The following is a 25,981-nucleotide window of genomic DNA, read 5'->3' as shown; positions in this document are numbered from 1 at the left end:
ACGAGTTGGCGCGTAGAGAAGAGTGAAAGAAGTTGAGTGGAGGATCGATCCGCCCACCTGGGTAAGTGATGGAGTGGCACCTGGAGCGAGCTGTAAAAGCGGCGCTTAAGGAGAAGGCGTCTAAAAATGTGGACCTGAGGACTTGGCAGGCGATGATTGGCTCTGCTCGATTGGATCGTTCAACTGCTGTCGAGCTGTCTCATGTCTCCGTGGTCGTTTGTTGCTGCTCGGTCGAGAACCCGCGAGAGCCTTCTTCAGGCAAGACTTTAGCAGTTGCTGCTACACAGGGAACGATTGCCGGATCCCCGTTCTGGCGAATCAGACTGCTGGACTGAGCTCGGTTGTCGTGTGCTCAGTCCGACACCAGTGATGACTGGGCTCGATAATGGATTTCAGCTTCGTTAAGTAGTTTGCCGAGATCTGTAATCGAAGTGAAATGGATGTTAGGTGCAGCTGAGGCTAACTTCGTGTGCAGGACACGAGACCTGGAGTTGGAGTCGGGCTCTTTTGTACAGCTGTTGTTGCCGCTGGCCAGCTGGCCGCCCGTCTAAGCTCCCTACGTTGCTGATGACACGAGTCGGCGCTATCGTGATGAGGAAATCCCGATTCTTCACCAATGAGTGGCTTGTTGGCATAAACAATTCCAACCACGCTCGAGCGCGCGGCACCCTCCCACCTCATGTTTTGTGCGGTTGTCCAATTGTTGGCATCAAGACCAGATGATTCTGGCTCACTCATGGTGCCGTCCGACGAGATTTTCGAAATCAGTTCGAAAGCATTGTCGCAGTATCTGGCATTTGCGTCTGGCACAAGAGGAGAGAGACTGTTCGCGACTCCCTCATCATGATTGCCAATGATTAGGACCAGTCTAGCAGTCCTGATGCACCTTGTCTACCAAAGTAACATGCTTCATCAAAGCTGCAGGCCTACAATAGTGCTCACATAGCCTCGTATCAAACTGCACCAACGGATCTGATGATTTGCAGCTGCGATCCGCCTTGACAGTTGTTAGCGCTTCGCCCGGTTCAGTCTGCTAAGCTATTGTTGCTTCTTCTCATGCGGCAGGCGCTCTCTCAAACGAATCAGGAGTGAGACCCGGGATATGTCCAGGGTACAATAGATGCTGATGACATCCGAAATGATGCTGAGTTGTCGATAACCCAAGAAGGTGCATGCTTGAAGCTTGTGCCACGCGACACGCGCGGCTGCTTAAGCAAGCCCGGAATTCATGTACCAGCGCACTGGATCATAGTGGCCTTCAGTTGGCCGCATGAGGCTGCCAAAGACCCAGCGGCTCGCTATTGTCTAAGCCACACGGTCCGTAGATACGTGATGTATATACCTCGCAGACCGATGTTGAAGGTGGAGTAGGAGTGATTGCGGCAGCCATCTGACTGCCGGTCTTTTCTACATGCTTGTAGAGCAAGCGGCAACGAGGCAAATAACATGCGCTACATTTGACAAATGATCGTGCAGCATGGCAGAAGTGTCTGAGAAGAGGTGTAGAGACCATTCAGACAGATCCACCCATACTTACGAAGAGGACCAGGAGCCATGCGCCAATCCCCTTTGGGTCTGTCGGCCTTGGCGGAACCGCCGCTCCGCCTGCATCGCCAGAATTGTTCTGCTGTTTGCTTGATGCGACAACAGCAATTCCATCGAGTTCGCGGTACCATTGTCGCCGCTTCATTTCACTGGTGTCAGTGACACTGTCTGCATCCTCTATCCCGGCGGCTAGAGTGAGCAGAACTTAGCGACCCTCAGCCAAGCTGAGCTTCCTGCAGCGGACCAAGTACTGCCTTTTCAGTCCTCCATCGAAGCAATCCAATTCTATGTCGCACCGGTAGCATCGTCTTCACATCGGCCATGTCACTTGTCAACCTAGCACACATGTGCTCGCACATACAAAATGTGTCGAAGGCGCGGCTGGGATTCACATCGATCCCCGACTCAAAACTACACCTCAGGCTTGCATTGGCACTACAAAATTCCGGCTTCATATCAACAGTAGTGCGTGGCGGCCCTACGCCGCCACCTGCCCACAATCTGCTCAGTCACCCATCATCCAACAATGAGGGCGCCGAAGTTGAACCAGTCACGCGACAGAACATCGCTTCACGGCGACTTTGGCTAGGAATGAAATACTGGAATAGCGAGCCTGTTCTAGAAAAGATGTCTTTAATAAGCAAGCCCACGCGGAGGATATGGATGGACACGGAAGGATTGAAAAAGCTGGTATTGGGTCAGAACAGTGGCCACGTGAAGGGTCTGACGACCCCAGGAGAATGTCTATACGTGAGCACCGATCGTGGTATCTTCGAAGCCCGTGAGTGCGTGGAGAGGAACATCGGCGGCCAACTGCTGTGTCGAGTGAGCTGATCGTCTTGTGGTAGACCAGCGCTGGGATTGTGATGTACAAGTAGAATTATGTATGAATACATGATCGAGAAGTCACGGCGCATATCGCCTCTTTGGGTCGCACTCACGACTCTTGTGCCCTGGATCCAGGACTCTGCATCACTTGCGTACTGGTGTCACCATGATAATGACGCTGGAATGAGCGTACAACAGCCCACAAAATGTATGCTACTCCCGCTTGCCGCCGCATAAGAGCCTCAAGACTCCAGCCAATGACAGAAGACAGCTGTGTCGCCTGACTTCGGCATGCACGCTGGACTGACTTCATCGTGATAAAAGTCACCAGCTGCGCATGCTCGTTTTAGACTGTTCCGACAGCAACATGCCTACATCGAATCTGCTCACTCTGCAATGTCACAAGCGGCTAACCCTGTCCGCATCGTTGTCACCGGCGGGTATGGTTTCTATGGAAGACATCTCTTACCAGCGTTGAAGGAGCAACTCCCGAATTGCCTGATATTCGTCTTGGATATCATCCCCCCGACCGCAGTGGGTCCCGAACTAACTTCACATGTCACACAAAGCTTTACCGTCGATATAACATCGGCGGACGAAGTGAGGCAAGCTGTGAGCTGGATCAACCCGGATGCTATCGTGCACACAGCTGGGATCAATCCACCATTGAGCGAAAGATATCATCGCAGGATCGAGAAGCAAGTCAAGTCTGTCAATGTTGGAGGAACCAAGAACTTGCTCAATGCAGCTGTCGAAAGTGGCTGCAAAGCCTTCATTTACACTAGCTCTTGCTGTGTGGTCACGGACAATCTGCGTGGGTATTTTGCGAACATTGACGAGCGCTGGATATCTTCCAGCAAGTTGTTGGTCTACGGAGAGTCAAAGTCGGAAGCGGAGCAGGCAGTGTTGACGGCTGATAGCGAGGAGATGGCCACATGTGTGTTGAGACCGTCCGTTACTTGTGGGGAAGGAGATTATATACTGATTCCATCGGTCCACGCCTGCATCGCAAAAGGAGAAACACCATTCCGTCTTGGAGACGGCATGAATTTGTGGGTGAGTACTATAACACGTATCAGAGGAGAGAACGTCTTTTGTTGCATCCCAGAGACCGCCCTCGCTGACCAATGCATTCATCCCATGAATGATTGCTGACGGCCCTTACAGGATGTGGTCTATGTGGGCAATGTTGCCTATGCGCATGCACTGGCGGTCCAAAACCTGCTTTCGACGAGGTCTGCACACGGTGAAGCTATGGTAAGCCCGTGACTCACGGTCCCTGCGGACCTGCTCAGGTTGCATCGGGATGCTGCTGAGCTGCCAAACATATCAAGGTGGTCGGACGGCTGCAAGAGCCTCTCAGAACCCTTTGGAACTTCTTGCACTGCCACCCCTTCCGTTGCAGAACTGTCGTGAACTGTGAAGAATGCTAATCTCAGGTTTCTGGTCAATATAGTTTATTCAAAACAACGAGCCCATTACATTTCGAGAGCTCAGCCTTGCTGTTTGGAAGGAGTTCGGCCACTACCCACCATTCGAGGTGAGTTTCGATATTGGCCGCTGGGGTTGCTCGCTTCTTACACAGCTACTCAGATCGCGATACCAAGCAGTTTGGGGCTACTCGTTGGCTACATTGCTGAGCTGTGGACTAGAATAACTGGCGGCACAACCACGATCAGTCGTGGCAGCGTTCTGGACGCTTGCGCAATGCGATATGCGAGCGGAGAGAAGGCAAGACGAATTTTAGGCTATGAAGCAAGGATATCGCTAGAAGATGGGCTCCGGCGGAGTTGTCAAGTGAGTTGTGTCCCGTACCCGCCGGTCATTACTTCGTTGTCGCTGCTGGGTTGACGTGGCTGGATTAGGAATACGCACGTCGCCTGAAGCCAGGCGCCTGAAAGGAACAAGGCCTTGTGGAAATTATTGGCGTGATCAGCGTCACAAATGGCCCGTACGATGCAGGCGACCTCGGCTTTCGTGTCGGACTTCGTCAATCTGTCGAGAGCCCCGACATCGATAAGCGGATAGTAAGCCCTCCACAAGTGAATTTGTCACCATCATCAAAGGCGGAGGTGAGAAACGAGTGCAACTACCAATTTTGGCCGCCGGTGATTTCTGAGAACAATCTTACAATTCTCCGATGAGAAACACTTGCGGCCGCGAGTGCGCGTTTCAACGACAACGCCGGAGCACTTGCTGCTTTGAACATTCGCTGACGTCGCCAGCGTCTGCTGGAGCCCGGGTGAGGCTGAAGGAGGGTGGAACGTAGCGGGCGCGGCGACACTTCAGACTTCACTGCCGACACTGGTCTCTTAGTCCTAGCCAATCATGTCTGTTCTATATGGGCTTCTAGTTTCCTTCCAATCTTCTTCTCCAACCATACCAAAACACCTGCCATCCCCGGCGAGGCCCGAAATAACCCCTATTTCTTCATCGTAGCTTGACGAGCTTTCCCGCCCTGTGCTGCTCCTCAAGAGTCAGCTGTCGGACCTCTCGGAACCGTTCTATTGCACTCAGCTAATCAGACGACGCCAGCGGTGTGCATATTGAACTTGCAGCATCTGAACAGGATGTTCCATGCCATAGGTGATAAGCTGCCCAAATGATTCTCGTCAAAGCTACAGAGTCCTCGTCACCATTCGCCGAATCCCTTACGCTGCTGCCGCCTCACCCCGAAGCGGTACTCGCGATCTGTGCCGATCCTTTCCAAGATCCACAAACAGGGCCAGTAGCCGTTGACGAAGCTTTTATTTAGCTCTTCCGCAGGATGTGGCTTGGACGCTTCGCACCTCTTTATCGAATGGCAAGGTCTGCTTTCCTGCCCCTTGTGGAGGTTCACGAAATGGCAGAACGTCAACCGAGAGACCTAAGTCGCATCAGTTCCTTGACTCCAGCCAAGACCCGTCGGCGGGGAGCCACGACTCGACGACTCGATTCGCCCCGAGTTTTCGCGCAGCGACGGAGGTGTGGCACATCAGCATCCACCGGATCTAGCTTTCGCGAATTTGCTTCTGAGCTACGTTGGGCAGCCACTGCTGTCAACGGGCCTCACTTTGGTCCTCGTGACTGAGGCTCGCTGCGCTGTACCTTTCGAGAGCTCTGATATCGAGCATCGGGCTCCAATGACATGCTAATCGACCGCGTAACACAAAGGCTTGACGGGATTTTCACGGCCCGCCATGACTGGCATCGACCTGCAGTATCAAACATGGGGTCAGGCGACTCAGTCCTCGCCCCATGCATCTCTTTCGCGATGGATCAAAGCTGATTGACCTTCATCCGAAGCCGGATGCCAGATTCGGGCTCATTTTTAACCAAGTGCAAAGCAGGAACCCGCATTTGCCAAGGCACAGGCATACCCATCGTTTCAGCCCCTGGTAGTAGGTGGGCCTGGTAAGAAACTAGCACCACTCCCGGGGATATGGCACATTCATGAAACCACCTCTTCCAGAACAACGGCTGTCATGCTCCGACTCCGCGACCTTCTCGTCCCACGTGGGTATCCCTGCAATAAGACCCATGATTCGTCCTGCTGCCTGTTGGAACATTGACATACAAGACCCGGTCTATGGCAGCAAGGCAGCCCTTTAATCCGCCGCTTTATACATATCCCAGTCGGCCCCTCTCGCCTTCCGAATTCCCTCTGTTTAAGTCAAACGAGCACAAGGAGTTAGGCATCACTATTGTCAGCCGTAGCTGTCACCATGTTGATGCTGCCCTCCGCCGTCACCGGTATATCGTCCAAATATTCCACGCCATTTGACTTGGGTCTTCCTCTTGCCCTGGATCTGTCCGACCTCAAGTTCGCCATGCCCACCCTCGACGAGCAACAACCAGTGGGCATGGAAGCACAGCACCCGACTACCGAGAGCCCATCTCTCGTTGGGTATCCCAGGTATGCTGCCCAATCCCTCGGCTAACTCCTTTCGTGAAACGCCGTACGTTAAAGCGCTGTGCGACTGACGTCCGGCCTCTTCAGATTCTCAAACTTCACCGCCCCCCCATACGATCCATTCTCTTCAACCGGACGCATGTCGCCATCAGATCATCAAGAGCGCCTTCGCTCCCGAATGCCTCTGGAACTCCATAGTGCCACTCGTGGCCTTCCCCGGTCCGTGCCGGGTGAGGGGCTAAGGCCGTTGTCCTTCACGTCGACGACATCCAGTATCTACTCGAATGAGCCACCTGTTTACGCTCAACACGATCTTCTAGCCCGCTCAAATCCAGAAGATCCCTTACGGCGGCAGAGCCAAGAAGGCTATGGCAATCGCTCTGACTCACCTACGAATCGAAGCTACGGTGAATACGAGATCGAAAACAGCAATCGGCGAAGTTCGGATATGAGTAGACCAGCCCCACGTTATCATACCCGAAGGCGACCGTTCAACCAGGACGAATTTGATGGACCGTCGCAACTTCTGCCCTTGCCCCTTCCTCAGCAGGAGCTAGCTCGATCACAGGAGCTCCCAAGCCTGCCAGTCAATCTCAATGTTCAAGAGCAGGACGAAATCATGCAGCATGTCAACGACGTTCTTTCTCAATGCGCGTTCCATTTTATTGCCAAATACCAGTTCCCTATTCCTCTCGAGAGGGACAAGCCCAGAGTGAGAGCACCTACGGACCGCGAATGGACCGAGTGGGCCTACCTTCTGAAGAGACTAGCCACCAAGAGACGCATTCCTGCCCGCGTGCTATATGAAAACCAGATCAAGCAATTCGTCACCACGCTTGAGAACTCGATCGCGGCGCGCGTGAACCGCGACCAGCAGTCGCGAGTACCCAGGGGCGATAGATACATGTTACAGCTTGTGAGTGCGGGCACCCAAGTCGCAAAGATCCTCATGGACTCGCAGTCCATGGAGCAACTCGACAACCTTTACACCCAGACCGAATCAGTAATACTCGAACGACGAGCCAGAGCACGCTTCCAGTAATTGTGCATCTGCCAGGATAATGCCCTGCTGCACGCAAAAGCCCAAGCACTCATCCCGGCGATGGGACCAGGTGTTCTACAACGACACACAGCAATTCGAGCCATTTTTTCTCGTGTGCTACTTCGGTCATGATCAGTTCAGCGGTTAGGACAGCCAGTTGCAAAAGTCGAAAAGCCATGGGCCCACTTCTTTCGTCGACTGTTCATCATGTACAGTTCCTTTGTGCTTGTTCGGCGCTTTTTACAGATGCCTGGACTTAATATCAGTCCAGCACGGCAGACCCAGGACGTGTTGGTAATCGAATTTTATGAAGAGGATTGATAGATCAGCGAAGATGATGAGCGAGACTATCATCTACTACAGGATGTAGTTCAAGGCGTATCCGACACCAGGAAGTTACGACTGGGCAGGTGATTCCGGCAAGATAGATATTGGAAACACTTGGTGTCATGGCGACATGTAATCCAGTGTGACGAAGGTGTCCATGACCCCTAATGACCATAGATTATGCTGGGATCTCGAGACGCAGCCTAGATTACCCCGAGCAAATACCATATTCTTCTCTACGTCAACAGTGCACTATTCTGGTACTGGCAGACGCGCTCTCATGGACCTAAGCGATCAGGAAGCTACGAGGCACAGAGATACTCGCAATTCGAGCCATGTTAGGCTTCTAGGTCTCAGCACTCACCAATTACGATGACGGCAATCGATACATTTGCAAATCATCAATGTCCCTGTCAAGCAGTCGGGCAGCATCACGGGCAATCGAAGACGAGCGAGCGAGCGAGCGGACGTCCTGGCACTTGAAGGTGAGCGCAACCAACCTTCCCCGGACAGTACCCAACGATGCTAGCTTCCTATCCCACCATTCAGAGCTCCATGCCCGTCGCTGCCTGACAGGGTCTCATCCCACGTGCGACCACCAATGCCCAATATCGGGATCTAGACTCGGTCAGTTCGAGTAAGATCTTTAGACCTCAGATGCTGCACCAAACTTTCAATCGCCTTGAAACGACCTTCTGCCGTCTCCCAAGAACCCGTATCCTGGCAGTCGTGCCATCCAGTCATTCTTACTCGACGCAACGATCGACTTACCGTCAGGCACAGATGCCTTAGCGCCTCGCGAGGGGCAGCTACGACCAAAAACGCACTGCCAATTGTACCTAAACCCAAAAATTCGTGAACACGTATGCGGGCCGATAGAACCTGAAACAAAGTCTCGAAGTGTAGCTCATCTTCAATGCAAAACGTGCCTCTCGCACGCCCATACCAGATCTCATCAGATCTCATACCGCAAAATGGAAGTTAGGGGGAGCTCACGATTGTTGATCAGGCCACCCTGCGCTCGTCCCGGCGCACGTTGCGCCTCAAATTGGGAGGCGAGTCGCACACCCTCTTCGCCCATCCTAACAGCTACTCCGTAGCGAGCTAGCGTTCAAGATGAGAGCGTTGGGTCCGAGAAATCGCGAACTACGCCGAGTGGCGTAAGACTTGGCGAGGCGCTAAGTTTGGCATCAGATCGCGGTAGAAACGCCACTGATTGTCGACTAACGCCAATATTAGCCGGACATGATCAACAGCCGGCACTCTGCGTCATCTCCTGTTCCGCATTACCTGGTGCAAAGATCGCCCGCAGGGAGATGGATGAATTCACTCCCGGTATCCATCTCAGCGCGACTTGCTACCGAATGTGAACGAGCACTAGTATATGTCAATGTGTTGCATCTCTGACAGCCGTCTCATGCCCACATAAGCAATAGCAACAGCGCCTGTATTGGGCAAGCGCACCCCAGCCCACGGGAATGCTGTTGGCATGGCATACCGTAGCTGGCCGTCGTACCCGGCCCTTGCAAGATAAGACACAGTGAGATTTAGGGCCAACGTTGTCATCACGAGCCGCTTGATGCGGAAACTGATGCCAAACCCAGGACCTGCTGGACGCTGGTGAATCGACGACCGATGGCGCCCTGCCTCCGTAGCGCTGACCATGACTTCTCGACACCGGGATCACCTATCGAGAAGCGCCCAGCCGGATCAAACCTGGCTGTGCTAGGCCAACAACCTGGGCAAGGCGCAAGCTCAGAAGGAGCACGGCGAAAGAGGCATCCGCGCGGCAGTATTGACGAGGTTGAGTTACTTACTTCTGCAAGGGGTCTGCCACTCTTCGCTCTCACAACGCATTCCTCAAAGGCATCAGGCATGTCGAGACCGGAATAAACCCACAGTGTTGGGGTAAATCAGTTAAGACCAAGTCTACCCTTTTTTATGACAAATGCGTTACTATTGCTACCTCTACAGATGCGAGTCTCGAGACGATCAGCACCATCTGTGAGAGGAATGTCCGGGCCGCTGTCATTCACAGGCCCGGTCGTTTCAGACTGATATGCATACCCACTAAACCCGAAGGAGGTCCCATCGAAGACTTCAAGTAAGGTCCCGTGCGTGGAATGTTCGATTTGTGGACCTGCATGGGTTTCAAGGTGCTTTGAACCAGGGAGGTCGTTGTTGATCGGAATGGCGGATGTTGATTCCGTGACATTTCCGACATGGCTACTGGCCAGCGGCTTCGTGCTCGGCAATATTTCCAAAAGTACTATTCCACAGCTTTGCCATTCCCGGAACGCCGAGGCAACCTGAGCAGCTGCTTGAAGTTGACTGGCCCAGAATTGCACCTCATCAAACACTTGGGCCAGGGCTGTCTGCCTTACTTAATTACTTGATATTGTTGGCAGCTCTGGCTGAGTCCCTGCATCGAGCCCCGCACCTTGCTCGCACCTTGGACCGAGTTAGGGAGGTACTCAATATGCCGAGTCTCCTCCGCGATACAGATCAAGTTGTGAGTCGCATCTCATCATCTGCGAGCTGGGAACCTTGTCGAGCATGTATCTGACACCTTGGTGCATCTGATGTGGCTTTTACATTGTCAAAACTGGCACAGCGACTCGTATGGCATAGTCAGACGACTCCGTATTCCTGCTCCCGCCGTGGACAAGCCTCGATCCTTCAACCAAGAGGAGCGAAGTGCACTCCATACTCCGTACTTCAGGCGGTACAAGCGGATCCTCCGACGTCTACATATTTCCTTGCATCTACATCCACATACGGACCAGGTTATTCCGGTGAACGAGAGGACCCGGAGTTCCATGACTAAGCAGGTAGTGGTGTTACCTGTCGATCGTGCTTCCCTCGACTCTGATGCCTTGCATACCATGCCGGATAGTGCCGCTTCTACAGTTTCCAGCGCTGGTTCTGCTTAAGCGAATAGAGAGGAATTTCCAACATCTAGGCGAACGGCCGTGTAGCCGGAAACTTGGGACACTTTCCTAGCGACCAACCATCAACTCTGTGTGTCAGGGGATGCCCGCTGGGGCCAAAGTTGTCGAAGCCTTTGTGCGGAGTAGAACTGCCGATGTTTCAGAGACCCAATCTTAATGCGAGGAGTGCTCGTGCGAGTCATGCTTTTCGACAATGGCGCTCGTTCGCAATTCTCGTATGGAGCGTCAAATTTTGGCCACAATGATCACTGGTCAGGTACGAGGTATGGTGGCGTAGCGATGACCTCGTGGGCCCTCACTTTCCTGCAGACCCTCGTGGTAGCATCATTTCCATCATACCACTGTCAAGCTCATAGAAGAGGCCCGTTATCTGACCGGGCAAGTGTCGTTGCGCTTGAGATAAGGGTGGTTAGGTCCAAGACACTTCCCGGCTTTAACTGGGGTTACCCTAGCCACGATGTATGCCCCCGAACGCGCCGCTCCGTTTTCTGCGACCTACCTACCATTATGGAGTACAGGACTACAAGCGACATTCCAAGGCCATGACTTCCGGAGCTTGCAATTCCGCATCGCCTCGGAGGTTTGATGGGCTCGGGGCGAAGAAGGCGATCACCTTGGGCCTTTTTGGCTTCTTCACACGATCGCCAGAAGACCATAAGATCTGAGCGAGTCTTGTTCCTTCTGTGTGCCAATAAGAAGCTTTATGCAGAGCGATACCAAGCATAACTCTTCTCCTCACAGCCGCGATTCAGTTCCTACTCGGACAAGAGCTGCGGTCCTTGGATTCTGAAACAGCGTCCCGCAGGCATTCAACTCTCTTCTTGTTGTATCTGTAATTCGACTCCACCTTATCGATGCAAGGAAGGGGAAAGTCTCAAGCGTTCACTTGATCGGCGGCACGGCTGCCTGTTGCAACTCCCCGGTAGGCTTGACAGCTAGCATCATACATCTCTGGGAGGTATGGCTACGAAGTGCATGAATTTCTCCGCGTCCAGCGTCCAGTTTACGATCTCAGCAGCGAGGCTAGCCCGACTGACGAGCGTAGTGGTTCCTTGTCTACGCCGTTTTTTTCTCCGTTGTCTAGGAGTTCATGTTTCCCCTTTGAACCTACGGGACGAACGGCGAGTTTCCGGTGTTAATGGCAACTTCTTACTGCCTCTGCTGAAGTTGTCGCTGACTCCTCTTCGCTGAAACTAGGAAGGCAACTACTGCAGGTGGAAGTCGGGCCAAAGCATCACCTCCTTAAGCATTGTCCTCATCCGCACCATCCGCCCCAGCCATCCAGATGCAAGCTCGCTCGACACCCACAAGCTGCAGCAGGTAAGCCGTCAATCAGTCATGGCCGCGGATGTCAAGCAAGATCCCGGTGTTACCGGTCGGTCGAGGCGCCGCCCTCCGCCCTCCACTATTCGGTCCCCGTCGTTCAAGATAGCAGGTTTTGTCAGCCCCATAAGCAGTGCGCTCACCGCGGACCTATGGCTCCTCGTAAACACCGACACGCGACGTGACCTCCGACGGCCGATGTGAGGCGAGGCGAGGCGAAGCGGCGGGTTGCATCTGCCGCCCAGTCCTTTCGTGTATGCACAAATTGGTGGAGCACCGCCTGACTTGTGGCTGGCGGTGGAGGAGCACGCACCCGTGAAGTTAGGTCTGGAGTCTGAGCACCTGGTACGGAGTAGCGCAGCTCTGGAAGCCTCTCTATCAAATGTAAGAGTCCTTGGCCTTTCCAAAAGCAGGCCTTCACTAGAACACCGTGGGACGAACGAGGTAAGTCAAAAAGACCTTCCCGCTCATCGGACACCAGGAGTGCCAGAGTAGTTTGTAGGTAGCACGAGAACAGGTACCAGTGCAGACGTCGTTGAAGCTAGTTGCGCACACAGTAGAGTATATACACATTGTCTCCGTCTCGCGCCGGCTATCTAAGCCTTAAGGGAGGTGGGTAGCTATTTCCCAGCTAAAGGTAGAAGCTAGCTGGGCCCAATGTTCCCAAAAAAGAAGGGACAAAAAGGCCTCTCTTCCTCTTAACTCAGTAGAAGTATATATAAAAGTTATGTACGGTTCTGTGGGTCCATGTACAAATCGAATCTTAGAGAAGACCGAGAGGAGCGAAGGCGCGAAGCGCTCGCCCCCGTTTTCCCCCTGGTGCCACAGCTTCCTCCTGGTCCTGATACCTGTCTACCCCGACGGGCGCAGCAGACTATGTCGTCGATGGAGTTGAGAGTGGCCGAACGCGAATGCCGAAGTGAGAGCGAAAGGGAAAAAGGGGTGCTCGTCGGTCTGTCAGTCTGCGTAACATGACTTTTCGTTTTAAGTCCGTCTTCGGAGAAACTTGCCCAGCATCACAGCCACGAGCAAGTCCCCATTGACAGGCGCAGTATCCTTCTGGAAACGATCAAAGCCGGGTCCACGCGGATGTGTATCACCATAAGCTGGGGCCGAGGACTCTAGCGTGCCAAGATTGGATCTCGAGCATAAGAGCAAAAGGTAAAGAGCCACTTGCTCTGACGATCACTCCGCTCTTCGACGGGGGGGGGAGGGCAATCACGACTCGTGCTGGAGCTCACGATCGGTGCCGCGACGGACTGTAAATCTCCGCGCGATCACGGCTGAAGCTTTCGGTCGCTGTTGCTCTGTCCAGTATGGCGTAAACTGTGTGAAGAGTAGGCTGCGAAAATCTCCGGATGGGCTCTGTAGACGATGGGTGCGGAGTATCTTACTCAACCAGGGAAAGACGGCGAGTACCCTGTTTCATCCAGCCTGAAATCGTCCCTTGATTCCAGGAATGTGCTTCGGCCGAACAGGCGCAGAGGACGACCGAAGGAAGTCACACGAGATATGGCGGCCTGTACCAGGCCGCGGCAGTTGTTTGGTTGGGAGCGGTAGATTTCATCAGGTATCCTTCCACCACCTCTCTGCCAACATTTGCGCCTCGCGGATGTCTCTCAAGTCGTCTTCGTTGAGAGCTTCGTCATCTATGCCCGCCGGTAACTGTAGTCGTTGTGTAGAGTCCCTCCTGCCCTGCACCGTTTCTTGGCGTTCTCTTGCTCTGTGCTTCGCCTTGCTCGCACAGCCTTCCGCTTCTCGTCCGCCCGAGCTGTCATCCCTCTGCCGCTTCACCCCACTGACCACTCTCGGCCTGTCCTCTTCTTGACCGCCCTTTGCTTCTTTTGAGCGTCCACGCGTACGCTCCCGCACTCGGCCGCGCGTGCGTATCTTGCTTTCTCTTGCACCTGGCACGTCCCCTGCAATGTACCCATAGCTCTTGGCGCGAGGCGAGGTGAAGCGCAGATTGGGCCAGTCGCGCGTATACGCGTAAAGTCCGTGTTCGGGTCCTGTTGAGTAGCCCTGGCTGGCAACGTCGTCATCAGCTTCTATTGCGCCCTCAGGCTCCGCTAATGGATGGTGTCCATTGTCGTACGTTCCTTCGCGGGAGAAGTCGAGGCCTGGTACAACTGACCGTTGTAGACCGCTAAGTGTAGCTGGTAGGACTTCAGGAGGAGAAGATGAGATCCCTTGATCGGCGTACTCGTCACAGCTGTGGCGAAGACGTTCAGCGTGCCACCATCGATCAAGCGATGTCGGGGTAGCATGCATTGGTTTCGATGGGACCACCTGTGCCTCAAGCGGCGAAGGTAATGTGGAAGCCGCACCTTGGTGGTGTGCTGGATGCGAAACCGACGCGTCGGGCTCAACGGAAGGTGGTAGGGTTTCGTGATCTTGGATTCGAGGCTGGCTAGAATTAAATGATTGCCCTTCTAAGGTGGAAGAGGCGGTCGTTGAGTCACCAAGACAATGGGCCGCGGCCTGCTTTGATCTCCTCGTCCGACTGGACCGCCGCATCCGCACCATCTTCAGACTTCGTCCCCTGGCGCAGCCAAGAGGCGGGCTTGAGATTCGGGGTCGCCGGGTATTTAGGGAGTAGCGGCTTTCGCTGATCCCGCGGCTGGAACGAATAGAAGCGAGGGTGGCTTGCAGGAAGGCTTGATTTGGTAGATGGTGGTTGTGCGTATCGTAGTCCACTTCCGGGTCGGGTGTCATAGGCGATGACAGTCTCGTTGACGGGGGAGGGATGACCAGGGGTGGATGGATGAGGTCGGCTATGGAGAGACCATGAGAGATATTGGTAGGAGCTGTGGAGGCCTTATAAGAGGTTGATGCGAAGGAGAAGTTGGTTGAGGACGCTTTTGATGAGGCGACAGAGGTGATACTGGTAGGATGCGCTGTGCTTTGGTCGGAGCTCCTTTGGATGTATCCGTGATTTATGAGCTGGACCGGTGGTGGTGAGGGTGAGAGACAGCACTCAGAAATCTGATCTTGGTCCAGTGGAAGGGCTGGCATGCCCGCAAGATCTTGCCTGATGCTTTCAGGATATCGCAACGGCGGTGCAGGAAGATTGTAGGATGCTTCCCGCCGGTCAATGTAGTTGCTGAGACAGACAATCGCTCCGTCTATAGCGTTGACCTTGTTGGTGCGGAAATCGTATACTCGTCTGGAGGGAGATGACTGGGCAAGAGCGAAGCGCCTGTCATCGGCATTCAGAAGCATATCACTGCTCATAAGGATACCAGTATGGTCCACGGGCTCGACCTTAGCTACGATACTCTGACTGAGCGGGTAGACCGTATCGCTAAGGCATGCAGATTCAGCTGAATGAGGGTCCTTGAACTTGTTCCAGTTGATCATCTTCGGTCGCGGTGATGCAAGTGGCCGACATGAGAACCCGCTGTATATAAGATGACAATAGCTGTGCCGGGAGTTGTTCAGATGCTAGGTCGGGGCAGCGGGAGCATTGATACAGTTGGCTAGCGCAGTGGGCCGGTTAAAGTTGACAGGGTGCCAGCGTTTGAGAGTGAGCTGCAGAATGAGGAGCTGACCAGGAAGGAGCCTTGGACGTGAGACGGCACCGGTAGAATGTGAGGACAATGTGTAGAAACGGAAGCGTGGCTCGTGCCTGTGAAGTGGCGGCAGCTTTTAGCCTTTGGACACCGAGTCTAGCGGGTCGCGCATTCATCGCCTAGCGACGAGGAACCCAGGGATGCGAAAGAAGGACTATCAAATATGCATGGAGAGCCGTGTACAGCAGGATCAATGGATGGTGGACACCAAAGGACCGACAGCGGTATGTTGGATGGCCTGATAGTTGCAGTGTGACGGTGTCAGATCGAAGGATGCTCCCCGATTCGTGGCGGAAGGTCCCAGCAGATCCACGGGGGGGATAAATGTTCGGGCGTGCAAGCCCAGTGTCAAATTGCCTATTATGACAGCAATGCTATCTGATGATAAGGGCAGTGGCGAGAAGGGGGGATTGTCAGAGGGACGGAAAGATTGAGCACGATGGCTACGGGCGAGAGCTGAAAATGATTGAGAACGGAGGGAAAAGCTGGGGAAGACAATTATGTCCTCCTGCAGAAGTTGGCCAGTTCGTGCAGCAGACTAGAGCCAGGGTAGACGGAGCTAGCAAGAGGCAGGATCGTGGAATAGAACATGTCGGACATGGAGATGAAGGAGGGCTTGTCTCGAATCGAGTCAAGAAGCGAATGCGCAGGTTCGTGGACGATTCGAGGATACGGACGATCGACCCAAAGTTGGTAGGGCCATGTGTCCAATTGTTTTGGTGAACTCAACCAGCACTTTTACGAAACCAGAGCAGGGAAAGTCGACGTGTTGATTGGACGGAGGTCGTTCATCGCAAGGAGGAAGGGGGAGCATGACGGCAAGCCCGAGAGCTGTCTCCAGCTAGCTAAGCTGGCGCTCAACACGGGCGGGCTTAGCCGTGCCTATCGCAGCCCCCAGGCTCGAACTAACGCAGCGGATGAGCACCCACACTTATCCATGTGGATGCGGCATGAGTCGGGCGGCCCACGCGGGCGCCCATCCCGGCGCTGCCATCCAAAGTCAGAAGGGGAGGGGCCGACGCGGAGTATGGCGAATTGATGCCGCAGGGGGGGTTTTCGTCAGACTGTCAACGGTCAAAGTGCTTCAAGCAACCGAGACGGGCTCTGAGCAGCACCAGAACACCCGGCACCAGGATTCAGTCGGCAGACGCCAACATGAGACGACCAGACATCAAACCCAGATCCCAGGGGCTTACGTACACAGTACACAGTGTTGAGGAACCTGAGGGACCGACTCCATTTTTGACGCCGGCAACTGTCTTCCGGAGCCCGTGACGCCTGTTGAGGCCGCCTAATCAAGCAAGTTGAGCGCTGCAAAATTGGACGGGACCTGCAGCACCTGAATCAAAAAGAAAATGCCATGGCTGCTGTGCAGTTCGCGGCTCGAGCTCGCCTGCATCATTTAGGAGATTTACCCTGGTCAGCGGCGAGTCGTCGGCTGCCTCAAACCTATTCTGCTTTAGCTCTAAGCACGGCTCTGACAGCTAGCCTTCCCGGTTGATTATTGCCTGCATACAGCGCACACTAGCCCTTTCGGCCCTGCAGGGCACTCGCCTGTGTGAAGGCCGGACCCCCTAGGCAATCAGACCATGTACCACAGGGCATCCCCTTCCTCTTCCATAGTAGCTAAGCAAGGAGCTAGACCTTTGCGACCTGTCATCTTCCCTCTGGCATGTGGGGGTACCCCAAGCAGTCTCTTCACCCTGGACGGCCTCTCCCTGCGAATCGGCGCGTGTCCCGCAGAAGCTGACGAGTTGCATTGCACACCAGAATTCGGGGAGTGCCCCTTCCGTCTCGACAGCCTCGTGCTCCGATTTGCTGTGTATGAATATGCGCTCAACTGAGTCGACTTCTCGATTGATGCCCCCGGAAGATGCCTGAGTGATCGTCTGTTGGCGCCGGCAAACTTGCCAAGAATAGTACAGAACGGCGCCAATCTCGACAACTTGGGTAAGTGTTGAGATAGACCTGGAGAGTCTGCTCGTCAATCCCGCCCATCGACGGTCTCTGGTTCGCTTGTCTTGCTCACTCGGCGCCTCGGTACTCCGTACAGGTCGTTGGTGTTAAAGTGTTGCGCCGAGTCTAATCTCGCACCGTCGCCAAAAGAAACCTAGGCATCTCATCTCGTCACAGCGTCACCACCTCATCGTTGTTGTTATCATCACATCGTGCTACGGCTCCCGCACTCCGATGGCTCAACTGCAGCCGCTAGCAGCCATCCAGCAGCACGTTTGGGATGCACGACTACCGCTCGAGGTTAGACTTGCCCCTTCGGAATGCCGTACTTACGATCAAGCCGATCCGTACCTGGTAAGTAAGGGTCTAACATCGCTTGCTCGCTGATGGTACGGAGTACATTCACTAAGTCTCGTCAGATCGCTTGGCCGCGCATCTCGTACATTCCCTTACTCCTGGCACGGCTACACTCCTTCTTCTCACCCCTTTTGATTGTCGATCCAGAAGAACTAACTCCTGATGCTGGATATTTCACGTATGATGGAGTGCCACTCAAATGGCACCTTCCCCTGGGATTGCTCTACGATCTCCATGTTTTATCGGTTGGCGACTCAACCGCTGATCAGCCGATCGCCGATAGCATCCCCTTCAGGCTTACCCTCCATTACACGCCCGACTCTGCCAGCGCCCATGTCAATCTGATCAATCCTGACCCTGTCAGAATGCATGACTTCTTCATCAATGCCGTCAAAGAAGCTGACTTCTTGCGCTCCGGTACGGCCAAGCCAATCATGAGCCTATCTGCGGCCGACAGTAAGGCGCTGTGGGCCTCGACCCAAGACAATGATCTAACAGTCTTCGCCAAAATCCACCAGTCATTGCTGCCTTCGGCGGGTCAGCTTCGCAACGTGCCCTTGCGTATCTACCTGCCTATGCCGCCTGAGGAGAGTGAGAGTGCTGCACAGATGAGAGTTCTGCAAGCTCAGGTGTCTCCTACCCTTCCCCTCCAGCCTGGCGCCACGGCCGCACAGGCTCGAGCTGCTTCGACCGGTCAACCGCAAACGCTTGGAACAGCCTTGCATAATCTCATCCCAGATCTGTTCCCTTCCCGACGCACTCCTATCCTTGCCCGGCCTATTCTCCACGGCGCTCCCATAGCGCTTACCGCCAACCTGGAAGACCTCACCAAATGGGCTTGCTACGCCGATGGCTGGATACATGTTGTGGTTGCGATCAATCATTAGGTTTACGCCTCGATTGTCAAGACGCCGAGCAACGCAAGCGAAGAACGTACAGCAGGGATCTGGTGCTACTTGCCACGACAGATCTAACCCTCAGGCAATCCAATGAAACGGCTCTTTGCAACAGTCGGACATTGCGATTTCGCCGCTGCACGTGTGCCGCAGATACGGACGATTCCCATCGAGACTTCGTAGCGAGAACACCAGCCAATAACGACGAGCTGCTACCGTAACGTCGAGTGCCTGCGCGGGGTTATCACTCGGCCAAGCCTCCGCCAAGTATAGGGCGCAACAACATCGTCATACACTCCTCACAACGGCAACGATCGGAACATCACACGTCTTGGGCCGTGGTGGGACACGTTAGGTCTCAGCCATCGAACACGTCGCTCTGCTACAAGAACCATGATCAGGGCGGATTCCACTTTGTCTAGACTTCTCTCTATACCACCACCACCAGCCCGGACATTTACACTGTAACATCAAACCTACTAGTCGCAATGTCTAATATGCAAATCGCCCTCTTGTCCCTGACTTCGCTGCTGGCAGCAACTGTGCAGGCACAGTCTGCACCCCAATTCGAGGTCGTCGTGCAAGAGAACCTCCCAGTCGCATACCAGGCTTCTGACACTAAAGTCACACCTGGTCTTCTCGTCCCACGCAATGGTAGCTACATTCCGAAGGCATTCGCGCGCAGTGCCAGCTAACATTTATACCTTAGACACACTTGAAGCCCCCGCTGTGTCTCTGCCCTCCGGCGCCCCAGACAATGAGACCTACATGGTTTTCATGATCGATCAGGACGTACCTCGCAATGGCTCTACATTTACGCTCCTGCACTGGTTCCGCCCGGATCTCCACCGCTCAATGGACAACGACACGCTCACTCTGCTCATGATCGACGACAACACCCCCTCAATCGAAGGAGCCGACTACATTCCGCCCACACCACCCGGCGGCAGCGGCCCCCATCGCTACACGTTCTTGTTATATCCCCAGCCTCCGAACTTCACCATTCCCGAAGCGTACGCCGACATCAACCCGCCCGCCGACAGCGCCGCGCGTATCGGCTTCAACCTCACGGCCTTCGCCTCCGCCGCCGGCCTAGCCGACCCCGTCGCCGCGAACTATCTACGCGTGCTGAACGGCACCGAGGCCGAGACCGCCTCTGCAGAGTCCGCGACCGGCACCGTCGGTGTGGCGCCTACGGAGAGCCCGACCACCGTCGCCAGCACGACCGACAGCGAGGCGGCCGCGAGCGCGACGGCGTCCGAGGACTCACCTACGGCGACGATGAGCGGTACCACGACACCTAGTCAAAGCACCACTGGTGATGTGAACCCACCGACGGAGAGTGACTCCGGCGGCAACGTGAATGTGGCGGCGCCGTATGTGGGGTTGGCGCTGGCGGTTGTCGGGGCCGGGATGTGGATGGCTTGAGACACATAAAAACCCTGGGACACGCTGGATTCCGGTTTGCAAGCTCCAGCAGAGGCTCCGGCGTCTCATAAAGTTATGCCATTACGACACACCATAGAGGAGACGGCTGGCTGTCTCAAAACAGGAGCCCGAACAGACCTAGAGTATTGATACACCCTAATAATTTAGAACATCCAGCCGAGTATGTCATTGTCTGCACATGCTGAAGATGAGTATTGAATCCAAGTGCTCCAAAGTCTCGCTCCAGCTCGACCGCGCCTTCGACTGTTGATGTGGCTGTTAACGTCCACTATGTGAGAAAGGCTCCGGATCGCGTCACATTTCCCGCGCAACCAGTTGCTCGCCTGGCCACGTACACGGCAGCAGTTCCATTTGTTTGCGCCCCATGTGTCCCGGCCAAGGCAGGGTTTGTAGTCAGGCTGACCACGGAGTGCAACGGACCGGTGTCCCAGTCTTCCCCTCTCAAAGCACACAGCGGCGGGCCAGGTTCAATGCCATGATCGCCGTGCAGGCAACCCTCATCAGCGAGCCGCTAGGTGCTAGATGGCGGCCCAGGACCGCTTCCGATATCTCGATGATACAAGGGCTGAGTGCTCGGGTTTTGGTTGCAGAATGGACGTAGTCTCAAGGCGCATCGACTCTCTTGATCTTTGTCAAACCCTCGACCAGCGCGCTGAAATCCTGCCTCTTACGCTTCTTGTTTTCACCTGCGCTCCAAGACCCTGCATTCTTTTGGTCTCCATCACCTTCAACTTCGTCACCGGCACTCTCGCCGGCGTCGCCTTCCGGAATACGCCATACACCCACTGTCCCATCGCCATGGGCGCTGATCATCTCCAATCCATCCCTACCTCCGCCTCCCTCCCCGTCGTCCTCGCGCCAAACCATTGCGTTAATCCTGCCCCGGCCGCGCAAGCTGTCTACCTCCCTCTCTTTTGCAACGCGGCCCTTGTGCACCCCTCGCACGGCCATCGTCCCCCTAGCATCACCCTCGCGCAAGCCAAACACGCCAACTTCTCCTCTCGCATCATCGTTCGCCCACAGCAAGACCTCTTGCGTCGCTTTCCTTGCGTACCCTGCCGGCGCAAGCAGCGGTCCGAACGGTCCGAGCCTGGTGTTCTTGAGCCGCGGCCCGAAATGTACCAATTCGTTCCTCCCATTCCCAGAGTCCCAGACCCTGATTCGTTGATCGTGCCCCGTCGTCACAAGCTTCTCGTGTGGATAGCTCGTCCATTGCACACTTGTCACTGGCCCAGTGTGCGCCTGCGACGAGTAATTCAGCAGTTGGCCGGTCTTTCCACCTAGGCGGTTCTTCTCTATGGCAGAGACACCTATAGCATCGTCGAGATCCAGGCTTGCGAATGCCGCATTAGCGCGCCGGACGTCGAAGAGTAGAACTCGACCGTCATTGGCCCCTGACGCAAGTACATGGGAATGTTTTGGCGACCACGCAAGCGCGTATATCGCGCCGTTGTGACCGGGAAGCGAGTGGGTCGCGAGACCGGAACGGAGATCGAGGAGGCGAATTGCAGGGGAAGCGGTACCGGCTGCAATCAGAGGGCTGTGAGTTGGAATAGGTGATATCGCGTGCGTATGAACGGCGTACTGAAGCGGAAAGGTGTGTGCTGGGACGAGTGAAGTGGGGGTGATGGAGGTCAGGAGCAGATTAGTGTCGTAGGAGGTGCTGACCAGAGTACTGGGGACAGGATCGAATGGATAGATGCTGATTGACGTGAGGGCATTGGTATGGCCTGTGGGAGAACGAGAAAGTGTCGCTCGTGGGTGATAGGTGGCAGTGCTAGGGGTCGAATTGGGGGAGGAGAGGTCCCAGAGACGGATACAAGCGTCGGCACCACCTGTTACCAGGACATCAGAGCGTACGGCGAGGCAATTGACGCCGTTGGGATGCGCGACGTTCGCCGATGGCGGGATATCGCCGGCTAGGCGCGCCAGCGAGAAGGTGACCTGCTCATCGTGCCGGAGCGAGGACAGTGTCTGTTCCTTGTAAGCTCGCTGTACAGGGAAGGTAGAGACCGCACCAAGGCGATGCCCAAGATGCAGATTGTTCATACGTCGTGGCTGGCATGACAACCTATCTCTTAGAGACAGAAGTAAGGACAAGGCCACATGGCCAGCTCCAGGGAAGCACGCCAAGAAAGAAGGCAGCAAACCCCCGAAAAGGGAAAGGTGCGGTCATGACGTCGCCTAGCAGCTCCGCCCGAGGTATTCCTACGCTCTCCTCACTGCAGGGTTTTGGGCCTCAGTTTGGTTGCTTCAAAGTTTGATATTCAGAGTCCAGCACAGCGTCTTCCGATACCGCTCGCTGAATAGGGCTTCCCGAGTTACATTGCTCTATCATTCGCTGAGCTGGCACCTACGGATGAACGTTTAAGAGTAAGCCGGTGCTGCGTATATATAGCACGGCCTGAACCACGCTGAGAGATCAATTTCATCTTTTCTTGGACCTTTCGCTTCAGTTGACGTCAACTGAACGACACTGAACCTCTTATAATGGCCACCAACGCCCGCAAAATCGCTGTGATTCCTGGTGATGGCATCGGCAAGGAGGTCATGCCCTGGGGCGTGCGATGCCTTGAAGCCGCTGCCAAGGTATACAATCTAGACCTCGACTTCACCAATTTTGAATTCGCCTCCTGCGACTACTATCAGAAGCACGGCGATATGCTGCCCGCGGACTGGAACGCCACTCTCTCCAAGTTCGACGCCCTCTACTTTGGCGCCGTGGGTATGCCAAACCTCGTTCCTGACCACGTCTCCCTATGGCTCTCGCTGCTCAAGTTCCGCCGGGAATTTGACCAGTACATAAATCTGCGCCCCGCCCGGCTCATGCCGGGCGTCAAATGCCCTCTGGCCGGCAAAAAGCCGGGCGACATCGACTTCTGGATCGTCCGTGAGAATACCGAGGGCGAATACAGCTCTATCGGTGGTCGCATCTTCGAAGGCACCCCGCGTGAAACTGTGATACAGGATACCATCATGACGCGCACGGGTGTCGACCGAGTACTCAAGTACGCCTTTGACCTGGCGCAGAAGCGGCCAAAGAAGCATCTGACCTCGGCCACCAAGTCCAACGGCATCTCCATCACCATGCCCTTCTGGGACGAGCGAGTTGCCGAAATGCAAAAGAACTACGGCGACGTTCGTGTCGACAAGTATCACATCGATATCCTGTCGGCCTGGTTTGTGCTGCGACCGGAGCTCTTCGACGTCATTGTCGGTAGCAACCTCTTCGGAGACATCCTCTCAGACCTCGGCCCCGCGTGCACCGGCACCATTGGTATTGCCCCTTCCGGCAACATCAATCCCGAGGGCAAATTCCCCAGTTTGTTTGAGCCCGTGCACGGCTCTGCGCCTGACATATACGGCAAGGGCATTGCGAATCCTGTTGGCATGATTTGGGCCGGCCAGATGATGCTGGAGCACTTTGGTTTCGATGAGGCGGCCAAGGGGATGCTGAGCGCGATCGAGCGCGTGCTGGAGACACATGACGATGCGGTCATCACGGCAGATATGGGCGGAAACGGCACAACGGAGGCTTTTGGCAAGGCGATCGAGGAGGAAATTCTGAAAGGCAAGGCATAGGTCTGGAAGGCAGAAGTGTATACGTCTTGGCGGCATACTTTCCTCCCTCCTACAAGTAGGAAATGTGATTAATCATGAAAATCGTATCGTTCTCTGCCACTCAAGATCATACGGAGTTCCCGGATCTTAACCCATACTCCCTCCGCTACGATTCTGGTCCACAATCCCCGCCATCTCCAGCAGGTGCCGCGCGCCATCCTTGTCGCCTCCAAAATTGACGCCTCGTCTCCGCGCCGCCTCCGCCTCCTCCCACTCCAGCTTCTTCCGGTGTCTCTCCAGCTCGTCGCCGCCGCCACCTCCGGGAAAGCTCACGCCCCAAATTTCCAAGGTGTCGATCTCGAACGTCTGCTTGGCAGGGTACTTGGCCGGCTCGCGCGCCTGGGCCTCGCAAAGACCTGGGTCAGGCACGAAGGCGCCCTGCCCGGCATCGAGGTCGTGCTGGAAGGTTGCAGTTGCGATGTCGGTGTCGATCGTCAGCGAGGCGGGGCCGGGGACGGGCGGGGCGGGCGGGGCGGAGGAGCGCGGTTGGGGAGGGACGACGCAGCCGATGGCGATGCCGGTTTTGTTGCTAAAGTAGCTGATGGGGATGTGGCGATTGGCTGGGTTGGCCGGGAAGATGGCGTGTCTGGGGGCGAGCTGGAAGAAGCAGGCTCTGGAGGCGGCGGAGGCGTCAGGACCGGAGGGCTCTTTGTGAGATGTCGAGGAGTCGCGCCAGCGGTCGGGCAGGTAGGCACCGAGGATGATGGGCTCGGAAGTGGCGTTGGTGCCTGATATTACTAGAAGAGTTGAAGTCTCCCAAGAAGTGACTTGGCGGGAGAAGGATGAGAGGGATGTGCCGTTGCTTGAGGTCGAGAAGAGTTGGTTGAATCGGACGTCGGAGCTGTAGATGTTGGTGGGTGAGGAGCCAGCGGGGCCAAGGTGTATGGACATGGAGAGTTGAGACAGGAGAGTCTCTGTCAGTAGCGATGTGGTGGAGTCTGACGGTGGGTAGATTAGTGATGTCTTGGGAATGACTGATGTTGCGGCGGCTGTCACTTCGCCCTTGTGTGCTGAGAGGTTGATGTTCTTGCTGAACATGAAATGCTCAAACAGAGCATTCAGAGGCTCGAACGTGTCCGGCATAGTCGTGGACAGGACTTTGACGAAATTTGAGTAGCGGATACCGTTATGAGCTGTGTCTGGTTCAAATGCCTCAACGATAGATGAAGCAGCATCTTCAAGTTGTTTCAATTTGCTATCGTCCAAGGAATCGCCGTATTCGGATAGATTGCTTTGTGGTTTCAAGCCGCCATACAGCAGGAGAAGCATGATTAGCCGCCTGAAGTTGTCTGTCGGTATCATCGCATGGATCATCTTCTTGTCTATCTTCTGAACCTGATCTTGCTTGAACACCTCGATCGCATCTAGAGAATCGAGAGCGGCCAGCGCGAGGTCATCGTCGTCTTCGTCCTCATCATCGTTTGCTGGCTGGTCAATCGCGAATCCGCCCACTCGAGGTTGACTATCCTTGGCAGCGGCTTCTTCCTCAAGCATCTGATCCGGCTTCTGTTCGTCAATTATGTCTTTCATGCTCGGTTTCTCGGAGAGTGACGCGATACTCGCCCTTCTGTCGAAGACAGCCAGACTTCGGAAGAGAAGCTTGGCTTTGTCACGATTGCCGCGCTTCAGGACCTTCTTGTATCGCCCAGTCATGATCGTGATGACTTTGATCATTGCCTCTCGAGTGAGGATACACGGCGCGAGAGTTGGGAAAGGGAAGGCGCCCAAATATGTACTGCAGGCGTTGGAAGCATCAATTAATGCCTACACTTGGAAATGGAGTGTTGTACAGGTTGGGGTGAATCTTGGGGGAGATGAGGCTGGATTGAACCCACCACGACACGACACCGACTAGCAACAGTGATATTCCTAATGGTATAATGTCGAAGAGAGGGGCTTTTCAGGGATTTGCAACTTACCACATTTGATGAATAACAGGCCCAGCACGTAAGGCTTCCGGGAGGCATAAAAAGCGATTGATGGTGTCTTCCTTCCAGTACTCGAGCGCATCCTGGTGATCGGCGAGCGACTTGAAGTTGTCTTTGTAATGAGTGATCTCAAGATGGCTGTAGCATTTGGACGCGAAGCGCAGAGCGAGCTCGTGGCTCAACTGCTCTGAAACGATGCTCAGCTCATACACCGTACTTGAGGATTATCGGCAACCTACCAATAGGGACCTGCCTCGGAGGCTCCGAGGACTGCGACTGGCCCATGATGGCCTA

The 25,981-nt window shown here is 54.9% G+C and overlaps 9 protein-coding genes across 9 annotated transcripts; 6 read left to right on the top strand and 3 right to left on the bottom strand.

Moving 5' to 3' along the window:
• Positions 1-1,866: 1,866 nt before the first annotated feature.
• Positions 1,867-2,379, top strand: HMPREF1541_06409 (uncharacterized protein; the record flags this gene model as incomplete). Its single annotated transcript, XM_008720741.1, has 1 exon — positions 1,867-2,379. One exon carries the CDS (start codon positions 1,867-1,869, stop codon positions 2,377-2,379), a length of 513 nt encoding a protein of 170 aa, XP_008718963.1.
• A 390-nt stretch (positions 2,380-2,769) lies between these two features.
• Positions 2,770-3,642, top strand: HMPREF1541_06408 (uncharacterized protein; the record flags this gene model as incomplete). The annotated part of the gene is made up of 2 exons (XM_008720740.1): positions 2,770-3,429; positions 3,541-3,642. The coding sequence occupies 2 exons, from the start codon at positions 2,770-2,772 to the stop codon at positions 3,640-3,642; spliced, it is 762 nt and encodes a 253-aa protein (XP_008718962.1).
• Positions 3,643-6,077: 2,435 nt separating this feature from the next.
• On the top strand, positions 6,078-7,307 carry HMPREF1541_06407 (uncharacterized protein; the record flags this gene model as incomplete). The annotated part of the gene is made up of 2 exons (XM_008720739.1): positions 6,078-6,268; positions 6,353-7,307. 2 exons carry the CDS (start codon positions 6,078-6,080, stop codon positions 7,305-7,307), a joined length of 1,146 nt encoding a protein of 381 aa, XP_008718961.1.
• Positions 7,308-13,474: 6,167 nt separating this feature from the next.
• HMPREF1541_06406 (uncharacterized protein) lies at positions 13,475-15,268 on the bottom strand (the record flags this gene model as incomplete). The annotated part of the gene is made up of 1 exon (XM_008720738.1): positions 13,475-15,268. The coding sequence occupies one exon, from the start codon at positions 15,266-15,268 to the stop codon at positions 13,475-13,477; it is 1,794 nt and encodes a 597-aa protein (XP_008718960.1).
• Positions 15,269-17,670: 2,402 nt separating this feature from the next.
• HMPREF1541_06405 (uncharacterized protein) lies at positions 17,671-18,680 on the top strand (the record flags this gene model as incomplete). Its single annotated transcript, XM_008720737.1, has 2 exons — positions 17,671-17,790; positions 17,856-18,680. The coding sequence occupies 2 exons, from the start codon at positions 17,671-17,673 to the stop codon at positions 18,678-18,680; spliced, it is 945 nt and encodes a 314-aa protein (XP_008718959.1).
• Positions 18,681-19,177: 497 nt separating this feature from the next.
• Positions 19,178-20,117, top strand: HMPREF1541_06404 (uncharacterized protein; the record flags this gene model as incomplete). The annotated part of the gene is made up of 2 exons (XM_008720736.1): positions 19,178-19,343; positions 19,399-20,117. 2 exons carry the CDS (start codon positions 19,178-19,180, stop codon positions 20,115-20,117), a joined length of 885 nt encoding a protein of 294 aa, XP_008718958.1.
• A 624-nt stretch (positions 20,118-20,741) lies between these two features.
• On the bottom strand, positions 20,742-22,187 carry HMPREF1541_06403 (uncharacterized protein; the record flags this gene model as incomplete). The annotated part of the gene is made up of 1 exon (XM_008720735.1): positions 20,742-22,187. The coding sequence occupies one exon, from the start codon at positions 22,185-22,187 to the stop codon at positions 20,742-20,744; it is 1,446 nt and encodes a 481-aa protein (XP_008718957.1).
• A 441-nt stretch (positions 22,188-22,628) lies between these two features.
• HMPREF1541_06402 (tartrate dehydrogenase) lies at positions 22,629-23,720 on the top strand (the record flags this gene model as incomplete). Its single annotated transcript, XM_008720734.1, has 1 exon — positions 22,629-23,720. One exon carries the CDS (start codon positions 22,629-22,631, stop codon positions 23,718-23,720), a length of 1,092 nt encoding a protein of 363 aa, XP_008718956.1.
• Positions 23,721-23,846: 126 nt separating this feature from the next.
• On the bottom strand, positions 23,847-25,972 carry HMPREF1541_06401 (uncharacterized protein; the record flags this gene model as incomplete). Its single annotated transcript, XM_008720733.1, has 3 exons — positions 23,847-25,494; positions 25,679-25,874; positions 25,927-25,972. 3 exons carry the CDS (start codon positions 25,970-25,972, stop codon positions 23,847-23,849), a joined length of 1,890 nt encoding a protein of 629 aa, XP_008718955.1.
• Between the last annotated feature and the right edge of the window lie 9 nt (positions 25,973-25,981).

This window comes from Cyphellophora europaea (assembly GCF_000365145.1).
Source record: "Cyphellophora europaea CBS 101466 unplaced genomic scaffold supercont1.6, whole genome shotgun sequence".
In the NCBI taxonomy this organism is placed as follows: domain Eukaryota; kingdom Fungi; phylum Ascomycota; class Eurotiomycetes; order Chaetothyriales; family Cyphellophoraceae; genus Cyphellophora; species Cyphellophora europaea.
The sequence above is the reverse complement of the archived record's forward strand: the minus strand, read 5'-3'. Positions and strand labels throughout refer to the sequence as shown.